Below are 16,467 nucleotides of genomic sequence, written 5' to 3' on the forward strand. Positions count from 1 at the left end.
GCAGTGGGATCATCAGAGGTCTCCTTTTGGGTAGAGATGGGAATGACACTCAGGGGCCCCCAGCCTGGAGGGCACATGTGGGAGCAGCACCTCAGGCTCAGGGAAGAAGAACAGACTTCTCTGGAGCAAGAGTGTTGCCGGCATGTTGCCGAGAAAGCCAGGGTGCCGGGGTGGCTGTCAAGTGGCATAGGGCAGGGGGAAAGTGGGAGGAGGGGAGGCAGGAGAGGTTGCCGGGCGCAGGCAGACCCCACCCTTGCCAGTTACAGCTCTGCAACCACACACAGCTTTCTGAGCTTCAGTTTCCTCATCTGCAAAACACTCTTTACCCTACAGGGTGTCACGAGGACTCAAAGATCATCACCTAGGTAAGAAATCACCTAGCACTGAGCCTGCAAGTAACTACCATTCACTAAGTACCAACTATTATCATTACTATCCGCAGCAGCATCGCTGTTATGTTAACCTGAGCATCAGGGTGTGGAAATCATCTCCTCCATTTTAGATAAATAATCCTATCCTTCCGTCAGCAGAAAATGCAGGGACTAAAGGGCTGAACTCGGTCTCCTTACGGACCCAGAGGGACAGCCAGCAGCCTTCTCCCCATGCCTCCCGGAATCTCCAGGGCTGCCTCTGGGCAGGTTTCAGCATGGGCCCCCTTCCCTCAGCCAGGCAATCCCTGGGCCACTGTCAGCCACCAGACCACAAGGAGACAAAATTGGACACACATCACAGGCTTTGCTCCCATTCAGCTTGCATTTGGGCGCAAACCTTTGTTTGGAGGAACCTGCTATTCTGCAAACAGTTGCCATCACCACACCCTGTTAGGACCCTGACTCCCATGGCACTGCTCAATCAGGGGAAGTCCAAAGACCTGCTTTCAGGCTCCCAGTAAGAGATGGCTGCTCTCTGAACAGGAAGAGAAGCCCACTGAGGCCTGAGCCACACGCGACTTCACAGAGCCCACAGGAAGCCAGAGGTTCTTCAGGACAGCAGATGGCTCAGGCAGGGCTGGAGCCACCACCTCCAATCAACCTGGATCCCAAGAACACAGCTCCAGTGTAGACAGTAAACTAAGCCTGAAAGAGTTTGGATATTAGACAAGCTTGAGGGCTAATTAAAATGTAAAATGTGGTCCGTGGGGCATAAATTCCTACAAGCCCAGAGGGATCTACCATTTAGTACACCAACCAAGCAAGGCAGCCATGTAGTCAGTGGCTCCCCCGAGGGCCGCGAGCCCCAGCTCACCTCCCGACATGCTTCATTTACCTCCCTGATGGACTGGGCTGGGAGGACCCGTTGGCCGCTGTTCATTACCATGGCCCTATGCGGTAAGCCCAGGAGCTGGGCCCCTGGCTTGGGGCAGCCACTGCTTCTGAGAGCCCAGAGCCTTGAAAGGGCACAAAGCGATGCATTTTCCAAAGGGTGCGTAAGGTGCAGAAGAGCAGGGGATAGGGGTGGCAGACGCAATTAGAATATGGAAAGAATTAGAGTATGGAAAACATACTTATTATTTCCCAAGGCAGTCTCTATAAATCTCCACAAAATCCTTCTGGAAACTTGGATGGTGGAAAAATGCAAGAAATACGGTGTCGAGGTGGGAGTGAGAGAAATGGCCCCAAGCATAACATACCCAGGTTGCTCGGAAGGAGATTTTTGTGCTGAGCAACAAAGGGTTGGGATGAAGAAGCACTGCTGTCACCCTGCCTAACCCTGAACCCCAGAGGTCATGGTGACCCCTGGCTTTTAGCTCAGGAGTTCAGTGCACAGACTCTGGAGTCAGCCAGACCCAGCCCCGTGACCATGGACATGTCTTTAAACCTCCCTGAGCCTCGGTTTCCTTCTCTAACACAGGGATACTCAGGGTACCCACCTCACCAGATGGCTGTGAGGATTAAACGTGGTGATGCGCCCGAAGTACTTCAGCCTGAATAAGAGGCCCCTGCGAGTCGTGGCTGTCAGCCCTCGGAGCACCTCTCTCAGCACCAGGCATTTTTCCTTGAAAGTCTTGCTCTCCCTCCGTGATGTGTATGAACTCTGACTCTCTCCTGTCTGTCTAGTTGTCTGCACCTGGGCATCATCTCTGGCATGTGCTCGGGTGCATATGTGTGCATGCATATGTACATGTGTGCATGCATGCCTGGGTGTGCATGTGTGTGTGTGTGTGTGTAGTTGGGGGTGCTGGCTGTGGCCCAGGTGGGGCCCGTGTGCCCTCCCTCGGGTGTATGCCCACCCATCAAATGCCGTACAAGCATTTGTGAGTGAGTGGGTCAGCCCACTCCCAGCCAGGGAACGCCCCTCGCTACACAGAGACGCCATGCCTATGGGTCATGGGAGCCACACTAACAGAGGGCAAGGCCAGCCGGCCCGAGGTCCAGATGGCTTGCATCTCGGCATCCTGGCACATTTCACAGCCCAGTCTCTGTCAGCACGCCAGGAGAAACACTGAAGGCTTGTGCCTCGGGTGGGGGCTCCCTGTCCACAGCACCGGGGCCGCTGTAACTTCCAGCAGGAAGCAGCATTTGGTACCAGGCCCTGCCTGGAGTGGGGTCCTCGGCCATTATGACAGCTGCTGCTGCTGTTGACACTGAAACAGTGACAAATTCATCCTTCTGACAAGATCCCTTTTAAATAATTCACAGGGAGCTGGGGATTAAGACACTGTTTCTCTCTGTCTCTGTTGAGATTTAAAACACCTCCAGCTGGGGTATTTAAAGAGCATATAATGGGCTGCCCCTCTTGGGTCTCCCCTCCCCCTTTCCTCCTCTTTCCCATTTCCCAAACTCACCCCCCCGCCCACCAGCCAGCACTATAACAAGGAGGCCCAGAAAATAAGAAAGAAAAAAAAAGGAGGGAACCAGTGCTTGGCTGGTCACTATGGCAACGGTGGCAGGGTATTCAGCTGTCATTATCCCAGCGCCTCACACATGTGATTATCTTAAGCTGTCGGTTGAATGCGGTCCCCACTGCTGTCCAACAAGGCCTTGTCGAACAAGGCAGGGGCGGGAGATGCGGGCCCCAGGCCCTAGCGGCCTGGAACTGCTCTGCCCGGGCCTGGGCTCCATTGATGAAGAGCAGTTACCCCTGGGAGAGACTGATGGCATTTTCTTCAGCCTGGAGGGATTTCCGCTCAGCACGCGCATAGACAAGGCCAGCACACTGGGTTACAGGCCAGGGAGATGGGCTCCTTATTCCATGAGTGCAGAGAGTTTTGACTGAGTGTGGGCAGGCTGGCTGTGGCCAGCTGGAGCTGTCCTGGAGATGAGGCAGCAAGCCATGGGGGAGGAAGAGACTGGCCTTCCTGGAGGAGCTCCTGGCATCATTCCCATTCTCAGGGTGCAGGAAAATCAAATCTGACCTGGGAAGGGGACACACTCCCCTCCATCCTGTCCCCTCCCCAACTCTGGGAATGTGGTCACTGTGTGTGATCCACTTTGAGGGACTGTGGCTGCTGGAGCTTGGTCCTGGGAAGCCTGGGGAGGACTTTGATCTCGTGCTTCTGCCTCCTGGACTTTGCTTCAGACTGCTTCTGGGCTGAGGTTCCCAGGTCCACCAACATTCTCTGAATGACACGAGATCACTGGTCACCCCCCTCTAGGCATCACCCCCGACTAGGTACCACCCCCGACTAGGCACCACTCCGGGTCCATTGTCCCTTTCAAAACTCTGCTCCCAGAATAAGCCCATTTCTGAAGATGTGCTCAGGCCGGCACAGCATACAATGGGACCACCATCACCTGTGACTTGCAGCTGCCTTTCCTGCACCCGCGTCTTGCAGTCAGTCCCTATGAATATGTGGCCAGCCACATGGAAGTTCCCACCACCTGAGGCACTGCCCACCTGGGTCACCCCTGGCTTGTTTCTCACAGTGACCCATTTACACCTAAACGCAAGTGTGGACCATTACCACTGACCATGTCAGTTTGAAGACAGAGCTCTCACTGAGAAGATAAGACTGAATCTTGACTGCGACATCTTTCATGTGGTTGTCCTTTGTGACACTGGGAAATGTGTTGGGCATGCCTCTCTCCACCAGGAAGAGTGGTGAGTGGGACAGTACGTATGGAGATGACGGTGTGCCACGACTAGACGCCCCCCCCATTCTATTAGCAGAGGAGCACCTCAAATGCAGGAGGGGCTGGTTCAGCTGAACTGACACGGGGGCCACTGGATGGGAAACAGCAGCTCACGGAGACCCCTCACCTCTCTCCCTTCCCAGGAGTCCTCACTTCCTGAGCATTTGCCAAGGCCTGGGGGCGGGAGCTGACCACACGCTCCTCCATCACTATCTGGAACCAGCCATCCCCAGGGACCACCTGTGTCCTCCTCTGGCTCCCTGGCCAGGCCTCACCTGCCCTGGGAACAGGGCTGCTCCCTCAAGGCTCTTCCTGGACTTGCTACTCTACCCCCAAACCCCACACATCACACAGCGCTTGCGCCACCCCTCCCCAAACAGCTTGCCTTAAAAAGCGATTCATGGGTGTTTAACATGTGTACGTTTCACTCTCAAACCTACCCTTTCCCTTTGTAGAAAACTGGGAAACTTTTCCTCTCCTTGCCCCCCTGTTCTCTGGTTTCTCAACAATGTATGACTCACCCTTCCTCACTCTCATCCAGGGGCAGAAGTACAAGTACAGGAGTGAGCTCTGTGGCCAGACAGGCCTGGGGTCAGTCTCGGCAAAACCCCTAAGCAGTCCTGTGACTTTGGACCATTGCCCCGAGCCTCAGTGTCTGCTCTGTAAAATGGGAGAAATACCCCCCTGGCTTGCGGGGTCCTGGTGAGAATTCAGCGAAGTGATACAAGTGATGTTCAGTGCCTGGTACACAGCTGGTAGTTAATTCACAGTAACTAGTGGTAGCAGTAGTTATCACTATTCCTAATAAAAGTGCTATGAGTAATAACAGGGTGCACCCTCTGATGGTATTCTCACAACAGCCACAACCTGACAGAAAGGCTGGAAATCTGATCTTGCATCTCAGGGCCCCCTCACCCATCAATTCCTACCCTCATCCCATGCAAGTTAAGTCCCTCAGACAAGAATCACTGAGACCACTAGCACTAGTCAGGGCAAGTGGTACTGACTAAGCTTTGGTGTTTCCAAAGAAGGTAAAGCCAATTTATACTGTCAACCACTCTGTAAATAAGATCTTACATTACCCATGTGACAGAGGGGGAAGATGGGCTCAGAGGAGTGAAAGAACTCAGAGGAAAATGGAAATAAACCCAGAATATTAGATTGCAAATCCTGGGTTTGCTCCTTGATGCTACGGGAAGTACAGTGGGATTCAGCCCAAAGGATTCTTCTCCCTCGGGCCGTAGCTGGAGGTAAGGCCAACGGTGCACCCCCAGGGCTTCCCTGTTCCCGCATAAGCTCGGCTTGTCCTTCCAGAGCCAGAAGATCCATGTCTTTTGCCCACCCTGACGCCCCTTCTCCATCCGTTTTCCTCCTGTCCATCTTCTCCAGGCCTCTTAACTCTGCCTCACCTTCCTTCTAATGCTTCATCCTCCCCTGTAATATATTTCTTTCCTTCACCTATGAGACCAGTGAGGAGCTGCGAGTTCAGGCTGTCAGGGCAATGAGCCCCTGCGGAACCCCTTCAGCTGCATCCTAGTGCCTGTGTCAGGAGCCCCGTCTCCTTCCAGGGCCTTGAGGGCTGCTCCAGCCTTCAACCTGAGAAAAGCTGTCACCAGGCAGCTGGTCCTAAGCCTCACATGTTGGTGGGAGAAAGGTTTCCAGGGTTGGGACAAGGGGTGTGCCAGGGATTTGCCGTTCTAGGGAAGGTTTTAGAGAAAAGACCCCTATCTGTCCGGACAAATGAGGGTTAAGCCTGCCTCTGAGAGGGGGAGGGGGGCTGGGTGACCTCTGTGGTTCCCTCCCAGAGTTTGCGGACAGAGATATCTCCTGCTCTGCTGGTGAATGAGTCTGCAAGGCATTTCCAAGAGCAAGAACATCAATCTGCCAGACAGTAAGGTTCTGGTAAACCACCACAACTCCCGAAGTTCTTTAACACAGCAAGTTGGAGAAGCATCTCTCCCTCAGTCAGTCTCTCTCTCCACTCCACCCACACACACATATACGCAGTCATATCCGATGGATTTCTGTTGCAGGAAGGGGGACCCCTTCCAGGGCCCAAGAGTGGGCTCTTGTCTAACACTCGTAAATGAATTGTCCAAGGAGACACACGTACTGACAATGCAAAAGACTTTATTGGGAAGGGGCGCCTGGGCGGAGAGCAGCAGGGTAAGGGAAGCCAGAACTGCTCTGCCACGTGGCTGGCTGTCTCCAGTTCTATGGTAATGCGGTTAGTTTCCAGCTTGTCTCTGGCCAGGCATCTTGCTTGGCCCATATTTGGTCTGACTCAGTGTCCTTCCCCTGGTGCGCGCATCTCTCAGACAAGATAGATTCCAAAGCGAAGGATTCTGTGAGGTTAGAGCACGACATAGGGACTGGCGTCTCCTCCCTCCTTTTGGCCCCTCCCAAATTATCATCATGCCTGGCCAAGGCAGGCAGTTTCGGTCAACGGTTCCCTAGCATTTCTGCAACCAGTTGCAATGATTAATATTCTACTCAATGTAATCATTCATATTCTAACCAATGACACTGGTCATCTGTAACATTCTAGTCACCTCTCTGTCAAAGGCACACACGTGCCCACAGAAAAGAGCTCATATAAAAGCCCTGTGACAGACAGCAACCACACAAGATGAAACAGAGCAGAACTGTGCCCTTGTCCAGCCCACCTCTCCTCCCCTGGGATCCACCAGCCTCGGCCAACCCACCCCAGGGCTGTCACACTTCCCAGAGCAGCGTCTGAACCCCGTGGAGCACCTTCCACCTCCCCAGGGTCCCGCCCCCGTGGCTCTGTCCTGAGCCCCCAGGCCTTTTCTATCACTCTCTCTGTCAAGCAGGTGATTTTAAACTTCCATTCTTAAAAGACACATATTATATAAAAAAAAAATGTTTTAAGTGCCTTGGGGTGTTTTGTTCCTCATTGTTTCATAAAAGTGACATTAATAGCCAGAGAAGAGCGCTGCTGAGTGCAATTACAGAGGACGTTTCAGGTATGAAAGCTGTTTTGAGCCTGCTAATGTTTCCTAATTACAGGCCTTTTGGTAGCGAGAGAAAAAGATAAAGAGTGGGTGGGAGGCCCAGGGTGGGAGCTCTGCCTTATCTCAGGGGGTTACCTGAAGAGGGCAGGGGAGGGGTGGGAAGGGGAGAGGGAGTAGGGAGGGCAGAGGCCCACCTGCTGGGAGGCAGGGCCCCTCCCAGAGGAGAAAGCAGTACTAATTCCTGGGTAACAGCTCAGGGAAAGGATACCACCCATGTCCTGAACTGTGAGAAGAACCTTTTGGATACTGAACCTGAATTCAAGGAACCCCCAGCAACTCGAGCTGGGAGTTCGTTTGGAAGCCACCCTCTGGAGACACTGTAGCATTTCACTGGGAAAGAGGGTACAGCCTGGTTGTCAGCAGGAGAGCAGGCTGGATGTTATTAGCACTGGCGCTTTCTAGCCATGTGACCAGAGACAATTTAACAGCTGTTCTGTGCCTCAGTCTCCTCATCTGTAAAACGGGGATGTTGTGACGATTAATGCACGCCTGGCTGTAAAGCGCATGGGGCCTGTGATACAGTGTTAGGTTTCCTCTTTCTCTGCTGAGCACCTACCCACTTCTCGGGTACCCACATCCCGATTCCTTCTGGGGAATTACTCCCGCCAGCCTGTCAGTCCAAGGCTTCCGGTGGGCTCAGCACAACACGGGGTTGGAACACAAGACCTGGGAGTACCACTCAGTACTTCCTGAATGAAGGGACTGGATCAGGGCAGGCACGGGAGTCAAACTGATCCAGTCAGGCCCATTCAGGGCTAATTCCAGGGCTTCTGCTGGGGGGACCAGGAGGAAGTGCTTGCGCTTCCCCAGGGGACATGGATGGATGTGGTTGTAGGGGCGGGAGCCTCTGCAGACTTCTTATTACCAAGAGGAGGCCCAGCATGGAGCCAACACCAGGGGAGTAGAGAGAGGAAAAAGTGGGTGGGAAGAGAGAGAGAGATTGATCTAAGGAAGTGGACCAGCCACCCATGAAGCCACATCAGCCACTGGACCATTCATTTACATGAGCCAAGATACCTTCCTTAAGACTGACTTACTCTTTGCTGTCCCTGGCCACCAGGAAGCCCTGACTGACACAAAAGTGTGGCTCTCAGCAGTCAGCAACCAGGTCCAACACCCCCAAGTCCCAGGCAGGGGTACCAGTCTGAGAAAGGATGACCAACTCTGTCCCGCTCTGCCTGCCTGCCACCGGCATGGCTGGAAATTCAAAAACCGTACAACTCCATTCACAGAATCATTTTGCCCAGAGTTAAATGTCTCTTGGATTTGCCTAATTTAGCTCAGACTTTTCTGTCTTAATTAGCATGATTGAGTCATCAGAGGAAGAAAAGAGAAAATCCAAACCTCCAGAGGGTGCGTACTATGCTAACACTTCCTGAGTGTTTACCCAGGAAAACTTTTTACCGACATGGTTTCATATATGGAACATTTCCCATCCTCACTCTGCTGAGCAGAGGAGGAAACCAGGACTGAAGGAGTCTGCATGACGGGCCCAAGATCACACAGCCAGGGAGCTGCCGAGCGGGAAGGGGAGCCGGATTATTTGATGTCAAGGCCTGATGCCTTCACTGCTGCTCCATAAACTTCCCACCCATCAGACCAGCTAAATTTCAACTGATTTTGCTTGGCCTTGGAACGAATGGGATGTTATTAGGGTGGATTTCTCTCCAGTGCGTGCTGTCCTTATTCCCAGGATGTGGGCAGCTGGTGAGGGTGCCTGGATCTGACAGACAAGGAGACGGGAGGCTGCCAGGAGGGTCCCCACGTGAACAAGGAGGGCTGTGAGGGAGGAAGATCCCAATGCACCGCTCTCATGGGCATGCATCCTGTGTGGGGAGTTAATTTATCAAACACAGGCATTCAAATGAAGGTTGTTCCCTTCACACTGGCCTCCCTGGAAGCTCTCTACTTAGTCCAATAATCCTCCCATCATTTAAGATTATTCTGGAACTCTGGGAACTGCTTGCAGAGGCATAAGGTGAAATAAGCTCATTTAACTTCATACACACACACACACACACACACACACACACACACACACACACATCACGTCACATAGAAATACACACGTATATCACATAGAAATACTCAGAAGCACATATATACACATACACACATATATACGTACATGTACCTGGATACACACACGTGCAAACACATATATCATATATATATATACACACAGATGCACAGACACATACCTATACACACATGCACACACACATGGAGCACAGGCACGCACACACCCAGCCTGCTCGTCCTGAAGGCTCATCAGGCTTGGCTCCAGATTCCTTTTCCATCTTTCTTCTATCAACCTCCCCCACTTCCCATTGACTGTCCTCCTTTGCCAATATTAAAGTAGAGAACAGAGCATGTCATGGGCCGGGAAGGTGGTTTCAAAGGGCAGCACAGATGGAGTTGGATTCTGAAAGCCCGTGGAGTGTTGTTTGAAGATAACTCATGATCTGTAGATGGTCACACGGGGGCCACACATCCCACAGACACAGAAACCTACACATGCAGAGGCCACTGGCCGCCCACATGCAAATAGCCAGTGAGCCCTGGCAAAACTGTGAAAGTAAAAGGGCTTGCTTGGATTTCCAGCAAGCAAGCTGAAGAAGCCTCACTATCAGAGGGACCCAGGCTCACCTTCCTAATCCATCACAGCCAGTGTCTGAAAGCAACTGGGACCTTCTGGTGGGTGTCCTCGTCTCCTCTCTCATGCTCATCTCAGGAGAGGTGGCTCCATCTGCATCACTAACTAACGTCTTTAAAAAGATATGGACAATCAATTGGGTATTGAGAGGCCTACAACAAGCATTTTATTGGGCTACAATAAACCTAAATTGAGCATATCCTAAATTCAGAACCCTGGGTTGAAGATGCAGGGAAGTATCATGAATGCTTCAGTCCTTCCTCATTTATTTGGCCAACAGACATTTACTGGAGTCTGTCCTCTGCTGGACCAGTGCTGGGCACCGGGGACAGAGATGAAGCCACTCCATTCTCTGGCCGGTGGGAGAAAGCACACATCAACACAGGTTTATGGACAGTACATTAGAAGTCAGCACCAAGCCCTCTGCTTTAAGAAGAGGGCCCCTACCACAGAGTCCTGGTGGGGAGGGGCGTCCAGGAGGGCTCCCTGAGGGGAGGAGAACGGAGCTGACACTTGAGGGACAGAGAGTGATGCAAGGAGGGAGGGCAGTGGAAAAGGAAAATGGGGAGAGGGCCAGGCAGCATCTAGGAACTGGCGCGGACTGCTAAGATGGACCATGCAAGCACGGAGACTAGCACTTACTGAGCTCTGCCGGTGGCTGAGCACAGCACCGAGTGCTTGACCACGGGACCTCTCGGAGCTCCCCCACTGCCCAGAGCTCCTGAAATTGAAGGTCAGGACCCTTCTGGAGCAGGGCTGGAAACAAGGGTTTGGGAGAGGTAACTGAAGGCAGCCTGAGGGAGGAGGGTGAGGTCAGCAGGGTCATGGGTAAGGGTCCCAGGATGCCCTTTGATGGTACCTCAGCCCCTCCCTGGCATTTGTTACTTTAGAAATGTATTTGTTACTTTCTCCCTCTGCTCACCAGGTGGCCTCTGATTCCGGTTAAAACTAAAGGCTTTAAATTAAAGCTGCAATTAGATTATAAAGCAACATTTTGCCATTTGAGCAGAAATACTTTCTGCTTTTGACACGTAATATTATAATCCACTTTCCAGCAATATAGCTGAAAACAATTTGCGGGCTATGTGTGGGTGGGCAGTCCAACTCCTTCCCACATCTAGCAGTCCTCAAGTACAGGGGTGAAGATACCTACTGACCCCATAAAAGGAAGTCTCTTGGTCTCCCTCTGGGGAGCCCACCTAACAGACAGTGCACTGTGGATAGGGTTCATTGAAATGCTAGCTGTGCCCCCTGGCAGAATCATGGTGCCTCTTCTGGATGAGGCCAACCCAGTTCCCTGGAGACCCACAGGCTACCAGAACAATGTCCGCCCACCCTTCAACATCTTACGCATGCATGGTATCCTGACTGCAGGGACCATCTGAGGCCTTTGTCCCCTTTCTGGGGTTGGGGGGGGGCAATTTCCTTCCCCACTGGATCCCAAGAAGATGTGGACCACCCGCCCACCCTCCTGGCTTCTCAAATGCCCGGCCCTGGACCCACTCTCTGGACCCCTTCATCACCCAGAAGTACTCTGTTTGTCTTAAATCTAAGCCCTGACTCAAGGCCACAGCCTCTGGTCCTCCTCCAGTCTCACCAAGACCTTCAACTGGGCCCCCCATACTTTGTTACATGGTCAGTCCGTCCTGGCTTCACTCTTCTCGTGGGGTCGATGCCACATTGCAAGAGCCCACCCCCTGCTGCCAACGTCCTCAGCTCCTGACCCTCCGGACCCACCATTCTTTTTTTTTTTTTGCGGTACGTGGGCCTCTCACTGTTGTGGCCTCTCCCATTGCGGAGCACAGGCTCCGGACGCGCAGGCTCAGCGGCCATGGCTCACGGGCCCAGCCGCTCCGCAGCATGTGGGATCTTCCCAGACCGGGGCATGAACCCGTGTCCCCTGCATCGGCAGGCGGAGTCTCAACCACTGTGCCACCAGGGAAGCCCCGGACCCACCATTCTTGCACAAACATAACTCAGGATGACTCCGCCGCCAGGTACACCTGATCAGGGCCGTCACAGACACACGGCCTCAACCTCAGCTAGGCCCTTATTCCAGCCACATTCCTTCCAGACAAGGCCAGCCTCTCTCCAAGTCACCAGCAGTGGCACTTACTTCACACCTTTTCCTCCCTCCTAAAACCTGCTACTCAAGACTCCCTACCTCATAACTTGCGTAAAGCTATCAACAATGCCTGAACTTGTATGGTACTCAGTTCACAAGTGGGAAAACGAAGGTTCAGTGAAGTGGAGTAACTCACCCAACATCACACAGCTAGTAAACATCAGAGCTGGGATTCAAGCCTGACTGTCCTACTCTGGATTTAAGCATTCTCCCTTCTCCGACTCCCTGGCTCTCAATCCACTCTGTAGTGGTAGTGGCATGTGGGCAGGGGAAAGTATTTTATCACACACATTGTTTAAAATTTCTGGCCAATGCTTGTTGATAATAAAAATGAAAAAAGAAAAAATAAATAAAAAGACTCCCCACCTCCACTCTCCAAACCTCCCCTCCAGCCTCAGAGAGAAGATAGGAAGTTGAAAGACTTTTCTCTTTCATGGCTTCTGTCTCCAATCCTGAACATGCCCATCTCTCTGAAGGCACCCGGTCACTGCACTGCCATTTCAACAGCAAAGGAGTCCCGTGCCCTCAAAGACACCCACGCCCACAGCCCCCCGTTCCCTCCGCCCCCCACGCTCTGTATTCTCTCTCCTCATGAGCTGCTGCTTCCATATCCTCACCTCCCCCTGACCCTTCAACACCCTGATTTCTGGCTTCTGACCCCGGTCCCCTCTGAAGCCATCAGCACAGGTCACCAATAGGGTCCCTGTAATCAAGCCCAGTGGAAACTTTCAACACCCAGCAGCACTTTTGCCCCACTTCCTCCTTGACGCCTCCTCCCGTGAGAAGACCACCTCTTGGTTTTCTCCTGCCTCCCAGGCCACTCCTTCTCATGCCCTTTTCAGGCTCCTCTTTCTCTATTTCACACTTCAGTCAGGTCACCCATCCCAAGTTCTCACCTCTTCTCCCTCCAGACACTCTCCCTGGGAGACTGCAGCCACCCCCTGGGCTCGCCTCCCACACGTGAGGCTGCATTCTCATTCCCCTGCCCTGGAGTCACATGCTAATGGGCCCCTCCCCAGGGGTGCCCAGGGGCACTTCAGATTCATGAGCTCGGCCTCCTTCCACCAAGCGTGCCCCTCTTCCTTTGTCCTCATCTCCAAGAACGACACCATCAGCCCCCCACTCGCCCAAGTCAAGAACTGTCAACAAATAATACATTGAAATATACGTAGTGAACTAGGCGCCAGTGTCCAATGGTGAACGAATAGAGTCCAGGCCACCATGGAGACCACACTATGGCCAAAGTGGGGGAAGGGCGGAGATGGGTCCAATACTAACACAGAGAGATGTAAAATTTGCAGCTGTGAAAAGGGCTGTGAAGTAAAGCTCCCCGGCCCTGAGACGACCTGTGATGGAGGACCTAACATGGCTGGGGATGCAGGGAAGGTATCCCGAGGATGGGCCGAGTGAGCTGAGGCCTGAAGATGAAAGAGGAAAGTCAAGAATGGCTCTGGTTTCTGGCCTTCACACTGCGCTAAGACGGCGCCCGCGTGTGCCAGTGGGGGAAGGAAAGGATGGTGAATTCTGCTCGGGCCACGCTGAGCAGCCAATGAAAGACAGGGCAGGTGGATATGTGAGCTGGGCCAGGGACAAACTTGGGAGTCACTGGTGTGTTCACGGAATCAGAGGCAACTCTCCAGGGACGAGAACACAGGGAGGCAGGGCAAGAGCTTGGGTGGAAGTGTAGCCCTCGATCCACCCTCTCGCCCAGGCCAAGGGCCTGCCTGACCCTCCGGCTCCTCGCCCTAAACCAGACAGGCTCAGAAGCTGCTCAGGGTGCCAGGAGAACTATCTGGATGTGTGTCCCTGGGAGGAGAGCAATAAGGTCAAGGCCGGCGAGCATGGCTGGTAACCAGGGAAGGGTAAGCAGAGAGCAGCCCAGCCAGCTGCTGTCTCTACAAGGCATCTCTTGACTTTGAATGTTTCCCTAAAGGACGATCTTCCTTGGGAAAGGAGATGAGAAGTTTAAAGAAGACAGGTGGTGTGTACAAAAATCAAGGGAAAAATGAACCATAAATCACATCATTGCCTTGTGAGAAAACATGCAAACCTTCAAGCAACAACATCACTTGTAAAAGAGTGGCAAGTTCTTAATGTCCAGACCACCTGAAGAGCTGCCACCTCGTCGGCTTTGCATAAAGTCCCTACTGGGAGCGGGAAGTGTTCCCCAGTGGCCCACAGTGTTCCCAGCAGGATTTGGACTTCGTCAGAGTGGGCAAGATGTGCCCCTGCTCCCACCCCTGCTTTGGGAAACACAGCTCACGCCAGACTTTGCCCTCCTGCCCCAAGGCTTGATGCCTGCACCTAGGGCAGTGAAAGTGAGAAACCAGGGGAGAGGGTGCGGGTGAAGCCACAGCCTGTCTCGGGCCCGAATCCCAGTGTCCCTAAGGCAGAAGTGGGTGTGTTAAGACTGGCTGTGACGTGCACCCCAGGGTGCAGAGAGGCCCTGGGCTGGAGGTGACCAAAGGCAGGGAGGAGAGAGGAGGTGTGGGGCAGCTAAGGGGGCCTAGCCCACCCCACCCCTGCCAGCTTCACCCCCTTGCTGGGATGAAGTGTTCACGCACTCCTCCTGCCTTCTCCCTTCGTGATTAGGCCCCTCAGAGAGCCCATCACTGAAGCCAGGGATGCGAATCTCCTCCCTACTCTTCTCTCTGCCTCTCTTCTCCGCAGTCCATCCATTGCCAAACGCTGCCAATACCTCCTGCTTAGCTTTGCTCCAACTGTCCTAAGTATCCCGTTTTGATCTGACGCTTCCAACCCATCTGAGACAGCTCAAAGAACCTCTTAAAGGTCTTTCTCTCAACTGTTCCCTACAATCCTGTCAGCAAGCATGACAAGATCCGTCCATTACCTATAGGATAAATGCAAACTGCTAGCTCAGCACGGCAGTCCCAGTTCCCCACCCTGTGCCCCAGCCAATCCACACCCCAGCCCAACCTCAGCACTGCCCATACCCTGCCTGGTCCAGACACACAGACTTGCTCTTACATCTTTTCGTGACCCCATCCCTTTTAACCAGCTATTCCTCGTACTTGGAATATCTTTCCAGTTCCCCATTCACTACCTGTCGAACTCCTACTCCCTCTCCAAAACCCAGCTCGCGTGCACCTTCTCTATAAAGGCTTCACGTCTCCCTCTGAAGTGCCTCACTCCCAGCGCTGTGCCCACAGCTGCCTGTCGACCTCTCCACTGCCACAAAGGAGACATGCATTTCAGCTCATTCATGAACATGGTGGATCCCACAGGAGGCCATGAGCTTCTCAAGGCTGTTTCATCTTTGTAGCTACAGGGTCTGGCCAGCTGCATGAGCACTGAACAAATGAATACAGAACATCTCTCTAAGGAAATGTCAGGTGAAAGAGAACCTCGGCCCTTCTGAACTCCAGCTCCCCCTCATGCCCTTGCCTTTCTGCAGCCCCATGGGTGGCACGGATGTCTGCCCCATCACCACTGGCTTGAGAGCCCAGCTACTGGCAGCCACTGGCCCCAGTCCCACACAGGCCCTGGTCACCTGATGGTCTGCAACTCCACACCAGGGAGCAGCTCAGGTCTGAAGGCCCTGCTCCTGCCTCTCTGTGGATGGACCATGGACACAGCCATTCACGCCTATACTCCACGTCCCAAACGGGCAAGTCAGGCTCTGCTCCCACGACTACTCATCAGGATTGAAGGATGGATGGTCTGAAACTCACCCCTGATGCGGGATTGGCGGTCCAGCCCAGCTCTGCGGTAGCCGTCCTGGTGTCCATTAAAGTTTCTGCAGATCAAAAAAAGAAAAAAATGGTGAATCAGAAGGGTGACTGGACAGTGGCCCTTATGTTCTTGAAGTTACTTATGACTGTAAATATCAGTGATAGGAGCCCGGGGCTCCTTTGCCAAGCCCACGGCTTGGAGAAGGAAGAGGTCTGCTAGGAGGACGCAGCTCGTGGCAGAGCTAGGCGCAGACCTCAGGTGTCCTGATGCTAAGTCTCTACCTGAATGACCCCAAGCCACCTGGGTGGGGTGAAGTCATCTGCCTACTCATCACTTTAACCCTGAGACGCAGCTTCTTCCCATAGCACTCTACCTCCAGGGTCTTCCCAGGCCATGTTGACCCAGTAGCCAAACCTAATCCCTTCCTCAAGCCTTCCCCGGCCACCTCCTTCTTCCCTCTTCCTCCGTGCTCCTTCCCCACCCTCCAACCTCATCTGCCTGCCCTCCTTTCTCCCCACCCTTCTTCTCCGTCTCCCCTCAGGCCTCCGTGTTGACACTCTTGGCCGATTTCCCTTCAACCCCTCTGGCCCCAACACTCAGCCCTCCTGCAGGTCCCTTTGCCCCTGGGCCCAGATACATGGCCAGCGCCTTTCCCAAGACTCTGCTGCGGGCTCACACAGCTTTGGCAAAGCCCTTACCCCAAACATAAATGCACATCTCAGACCCCAAGGGCCTGCTTCCTGGTCACCAATCCCTCTGGCCAGTAAGGGAAAGACAGACACCCTGGCTTGGCTGTGAGCTCCCAGGGGCCACCAGGGTGGCTGCAGTACACACGCTGAGATCACCAGGCACCATGTAGTGATCACAGAGCTGGTGTTTATTAGA

At 53.4% G+C, this 16,467-nt stretch overlaps 1 protein-coding gene across 1 annotated transcript in view; it reads right to left on the minus strand.

Annotated features, from left to right (window-relative positions):
- Window positions 1–15,977, minus strand: part of EPHB1 (EPH receptor B1) — a 285,588-nt gene extending 269,611 nt beyond the window's left edge. Inside the window, exons 1-2 of the mRNA XM_073803646.1 lie at window positions 15,956–15,977; window positions 15,582–15,646 (exon numbers count right to left, since the gene is read on the minus strand). Of these exons, the coding sequence (XP_073659747.1) occupies window positions 15,582–15,646; window positions 15,956–15,977 (87 nt within the window). The remainder of the gene's footprint in view (window positions 1–15,581; window positions 15,647–15,955) is intronic.
- Window positions 15,978–16,467: the final 490 nt, after the last annotated feature.

This window comes from Tursiops truncatus, chromosome 4, assembly GCF_011762595.2.
Source record: "Tursiops truncatus isolate mTurTru1 chromosome 4, mTurTru1.mat.Y, whole genome shotgun sequence".
NCBI classification, from domain to species: domain Eukaryota; kingdom Metazoa; phylum Chordata; class Mammalia; order Artiodactyla; family Delphinidae; genus Tursiops; species Tursiops truncatus.